The sequence below is a fragment of the Branchiostoma belcheri genome, unplaced genomic scaffold (genome assembly GCF_001625305.1).
Source record: "Branchiostoma belcheri isolate BF01 breed outbred unplaced genomic scaffold, Haploidv18h27 scaffold270, whole genome shotgun sequence".
NCBI classification, from domain to species: domain Eukaryota; kingdom Metazoa; phylum Chordata; class Leptocardii; order Amphioxiformes; family Branchiostomatidae; genus Branchiostoma; species Branchiostoma belcheri.
In genome coordinates this window covers 216,192-221,198 of record NW_017803877.1, presented here as the reverse complement: position 1 = coordinate 221,198, position 5,007 = coordinate 216,192, and the positions used below count along the sequence as shown (strand labels likewise).

The following is a 5,007-nucleotide window of genomic DNA, read 5'->3' as shown; positions in this document are numbered from 1 at the left end:
CTGTTGATTGTACTTATATTTTATAAGTGAAATATGCAATGCATGAATAGAAATTTGGGAAAGGTACATTGAGGTTAAAAGTTCAAATTTCCCCCCCTCAAGTAGCCTCAAAATGTCCCATTTCAACCTCAAATTTTCAAAGGCTTCACATGGCGGAAGGGGGGATACCCCCCTTCCGCACCAACCCCCCCTTGGTCGCTTCGCTCCCTCGCCGTGATACTGCTCCCTCATGCCAAATTTTTCTAGAAAAACCCCTGGAAGGCATGACGTGTGTAAATCACATATTATTTCACCTCTGTTGTAGATCATCATGTCAAGGTATGGGAGAGATCCGCGCGACCAGTGTCCCCTGGACTGCAAGGTCTACGTGGGGGACCTGGGCACCCGCGGGAACGAACGGGAGCTTCGAGACATCTTCAGCTACTACGGCCCCTTGAGAAACGTCTGGGTGGCTCGCAATCCGCCGGGCTTTGCGTTTGTGGAGTTCGAGGACCCCCGTGATGCTAAGGATGCCGTCAAGCACCTGGACAGAAGGTACACCTCAGCAGCTGCCATGACATGAATGTGATTTAAAGTAAACGCTCATCAGATACAGTACAGTACCAGTGCATCAGTAGAGCTGCAATCAAACAATAAATATTTAGCAGTTGCCCAAATCTGGTTGCCTTTCTCCTTGAGCATGGACAGTTCTAATAATGGTGGATGGAGGAAGTCGAAGAAAAATAGATGTCAGGATACAAATTTGCTTACGACATTTGACAAATTTTGATTGCAAACCTTGCTTCTTCTTTTGTTTTCAAGTTTGAAGGACAATCATGTGATTGATATATATTTTTTTTCCTTCAGAGAGATCTGTGGAGCACCAGCCCGTGTGGAGATGTCCACGGGTAAGTATATTTTGTGTAAGAAAGTCATGTACCTTACCAAAAAATTTATTCAACTTATTATGAGTTTATTTTGTAATTGATTAACTTTCGGTCACCTAACTTCCTTGTTACCAAGTCCTAACGATTTGTTCTTTTTTCCCACATGTCAACCACCATCCTGGCTGCAACCTTCACAACTTCAGCTCGCCAAGGTTAGGAGAATCTTTACTTTACTTGATTTTCGTGCCATTTTTTAAAGTGTCTGTTACCTGGATTTGCTATTAGCTACTGTAAATCACTTTATAGTCGCGGTAACAAAATTTAGAAGTCTGAGAAAAACGGACATGTTTGCAGAACTGTATGTTTGCGGTGGCGACAGGTGCAGAAGAAAGTTGGCAAACTATTTGTTCGTGGTAATGGTAAATTTGCAGTACAGAAGTGACTGAAAAAAATGTGAATATGAAGTGATTTACAGTATTTAGTATGAATGTCTGAATTTTCCATACTTGTGCATGGTACACAGAATGCACAAGTGTGCTACTGGCTGCAAAATAATGTTTGGTGTGCCCTGAAGTAAAAATGAGCCTTGAAGCAGTCTTCTTGGCAAGTGGAAAATTGTTGGTGTCTCTGACGGCCAGATTTGTATTTTGCCCAACTTGTTTCCATTTTTCCTCTATATGTGATGCCCCCACACTGACAACACCTTCACTTTGGATGAACACACATGGTTGCAGCAAGGGAAGGTGTGGATTACTTCGCATTGCTACACACCCACCCTTAATGCACAGTGCACTGGGACTATCACAAGACTGTGCCAGCATATCACAAACTTTGGTCAGACAGCCTAAAGTAAAGGGAATTGTCTGATGAACTGTTTCCTAAAAGACAACTTTTATGTGTACACTATGAAATGTTTTGACTGTATAAATCAATGTCTTCATATCTGCTACTCTGAAACTAGCCTGTGGAACACAAACACATTAAGTGAAAGGAAAAGGATGTTGACATATAAAAGTTACACTGTAACCCATATTTCTGATAGATTTAGGAATTTTGATATCTAGGCATCTATAGGGTACCACTATTGAATTGTACAACGTCTCCCAAAAGACGAGGCATTCACAGTGACACACATACACTCACTGATGATATTGTTAAATTTTCATTGAACAGTTGAGAGGTTGCTTATTTTGCTTACCTTTGTTTTTGTTTCCCCTCCAATGTGACGGCCGTGTATTGACAACATATTCACTTGGGATTACACATTACAGCGAGAGAAGGTGCGTACGCAAGCTAGACATATATTTTGTGCATTTAAGCATATAGGTTAAACGACTTTGTATTCCTTGTTGGATACGAAAAATAGTGGCAAGGTGACAAGGAATTGTTATCAAGCTAGAACATTTACATTTTGTTCATTACTCTTAAACTGAACTAAATGAAGACGATCATTTTGATGATGCTGATGGTGTATCTCTGTTCTTACAGGAATGGGAGGTGGTCGACGCTCGCGATATGGCCCGCCGCCTCCGTACTACCGTCGTCCCTTCGACCCACTAGATCGTTGTTACGAGTGCGGCGAGCGCGGACACTATGCCCGAGACTGCTACCGCTACCGCCGCCGGTAATAACACATTTCACACTCTTTCTGCGATATACCGTTTACTAACGTAGCCATATTTCCTGGGTTATTTTCAGAAGCTTGCTTTGTGGCTCTTACCGTAAATTGTTCTCCCCCCTCATGTACAGTATTAGAACATTCCCGTCTTATGTGTTTGGTGAACATGTAAGTAGACTTTACTCTGCATGGCTTACAGAAAAGTCTGGGGCCTAATCTTGTTTCTTGTTTGGCTAACTGTATTTTTGCTGCTGGCAGAAGAGAGTGAGTATTTAGAACGACCAGGCCATGTTGATTTGTTACCTCATGTTTTACATACTGGTAAAGTGCTTTTTCTGTAAGGTTTCCCTCCCATTTCTAAAATGTTCTTGTCAGCTTTCATTATTCTATTGATGATGTAAATCACTGCAATGTGTTAACCATGATTTTCAAGTAATGATATTGTTGACGATTTTCTTTATTGTATTCAAAAAAGTTATGGTTCCACATATTTGTTTTTGGAAGATCGTCCCATATTTGCTTCTTAAAACAGAAAACACTACATGAATTACCCAAATGGTGCTTGTTGCATTTGTAGCCAGTTAAGTAGTTTCCAAGACCCTTGATGACTATTGTGATATGAGAACATTTTGGACATGGTAACGGTTACCTTACATCTGTATGCGCATCTCTTATTGCACATGAAATATTTTTCTTTTCTGCATACTTATTATACTTATTCTGTGCCACTTGGTGTAAAACTTGCAGGCGGTTTTCCTCCTTGAGTCAGTTCTCCACACGCACCACATGAGTCGTTGAAAGTTCTCCATGTACCTTCTGTGGGCGCCAGGCGTGTGGCACACTTCCCTGATCGGCACTCGCCAATCAGCGTAGTCTACATCATGTGATCGGCGCTGAGCCAATCAGCATACAGTTGTCGCCACGCTCATGATCAGCTAGCCAATCCCAGCATGTGTTCCTCCCACACATCCACCAATCCGATAAAGTCGACCATCGGCCATTCAGAAAACGGCTCTCAAGTCAGTTTCGGCTCAGCCGTCGACACATTCGGCCCTTGTGTGAGCCCGAGTTGATCGACCTACTCACCCAGCATTCTACCATACCGTTGATTATGTGTGAGATTCGTCCGACAATCTGCACTGTGCAGTGTTACGACAGTAGATTCGACTCCAGTAAACCAGGTGCCATATACTGTCTGTAGTTAAGTTTGCTGCAGTTAGGGTAGGTATGTACTGCACCACCTCACATCTTATACAGGTTAGCCACATGGCTTAGAACTATACATAAAAGTAGTTTTTAACTAGATTTTAACTAAATTTGAACAGCATGATGATTTAAAGACGACCAAAATTTTTTGGCAATTTTACAAAATACTGTTTTTGTAGAGAGAACACTGTTATTTTTCCTTTCTTGTAAAGAAGGAAAGATAATTTTTGCTGTGAGGATGGGAGGTGGTGAGATGCTATGAAAATTGCTTGTCCCTGCAGTACTGAATGTTGTGGAAGTTTTGTACAGCTACAGTTGACAGGGAGCACTTGTGTTCAGGCTGATTTGAACATAACTCTTGTCTGGTCGAAAGGCCCTAAAAAATCGTAATTTTGGCTAAGCATTGTTACCAACAAGATGTTGATGTTCACTGCATCCAATGTTGTGCATTGTTATATTCTAAGGGGGTTTCCTTGGTACATAAGTAAAATGTCACCAAAACTTCCTTCTCTAAAAATCATGCTGTCCAAAAATATACCAGTAACACTTTTCAAAAGGACTTAATGATCCACATTCTTTTTCTGAATCTGTGTCTTCTCTTTGTCTTACAAAAAATTCTCTGGATAAATTCAAGCAGTGCCAGTCTGAACATTACAGATCATTTACTACAACTCTTTGACCCCAAACTATCTTCCTGAAATCAATCTCTTACTTTTCCTTACTTCAAAACTGCCTACCTAAAAGAACTCTCCTTTCAATCACTGATAAAATTGTGACCAATCTGGCTCAGTCTTTCTACAAAATCTTGTCACAAGGCCCTTTGGGGTATTCACTACTCAAATCCTCTTTACTCACACCACTAAAGTACGACGGTACATGTAATTCTGTTCTACACCACACAACCAAATCTTGTTTCATTGGATCTTACTAAACACTCTGTATTCATGACAGCATTATAGTTCGCGCTGAGGCCAAATATGACTATTGCTGTATGCAGTTATCAGTTGTCAAAGTAGTTTGGGGGAATCAGTTTTATATAAAGACAGGCGTAAATGTTGCTTTTGACTCCCGTGTAAGCTACTGCAGGTCCATGGAAGAAGGCCAGGCCCAGAAAGGTTGACAATGTCATGCGAATGTTTCCACCGTTAACTCGGGCCGAGCTGACGGTTTGTTGTGTCTGTGCCCCCGACAGGAGCCGTTCTCGCAGCCGTGACCGCCGCCGCCGCACGCGGTCCCGCTCCAGGTCCCGCAGCCGCGACCGCAGGAGGAGCTACAGCAGGAGCCGGTCTCGCTCGCCCTCCCGCTCCCGCAGTCGGA

General features: G+C 42.2%; 1 protein-coding gene across 3 annotated transcripts; it reads left to right on the top strand.

The window, feature by feature from the left end:
• The first annotated feature begins 294 nt into the window (after positions 1–294).
• LOC109472371 (serine/arginine-rich splicing factor 7-like) lies at positions 295–4,980 on the top strand. 3 transcript variants are annotated; one of them, XR_002140365.1, is made up of 8 exons: positions 295–534; positions 847–887; positions 1,070–1,078; positions 1,601–1,609; positions 2,138–2,146; positions 2,355–2,490; positions 3,232–3,665; positions 4,883–4,980. XR_002140365.1 is itself a non-coding variant. In XM_019772075.1 (7 exons), the coding sequence occupies exons 1-7, from the start codon at positions 311–313 to the stop codon at positions 3,272–3,274; spliced, it is 471 nt and encodes a 156-aa protein (XP_019627634.1). In that variant the 5' UTR covers positions 295–310; the 3' UTR covers positions 3,275–3,785. The 3 variants fall into 3 exon arrangements, 2 of the variants coding, with proteins under 2 accessions (XP_019627634.1, XP_019627636.1); XM_019772075.1 differs by lacking the exon at positions 4,883–4,980 and having other exon boundaries at positions 3,232–3,785; XM_019772077.1 differs by lacking the exons at positions 3,232–3,665; positions 4,883–4,980 and having other exon boundaries at positions 2,355–2,494.
• Positions 4,981–5,007: the final 27 nt, after the last annotated feature.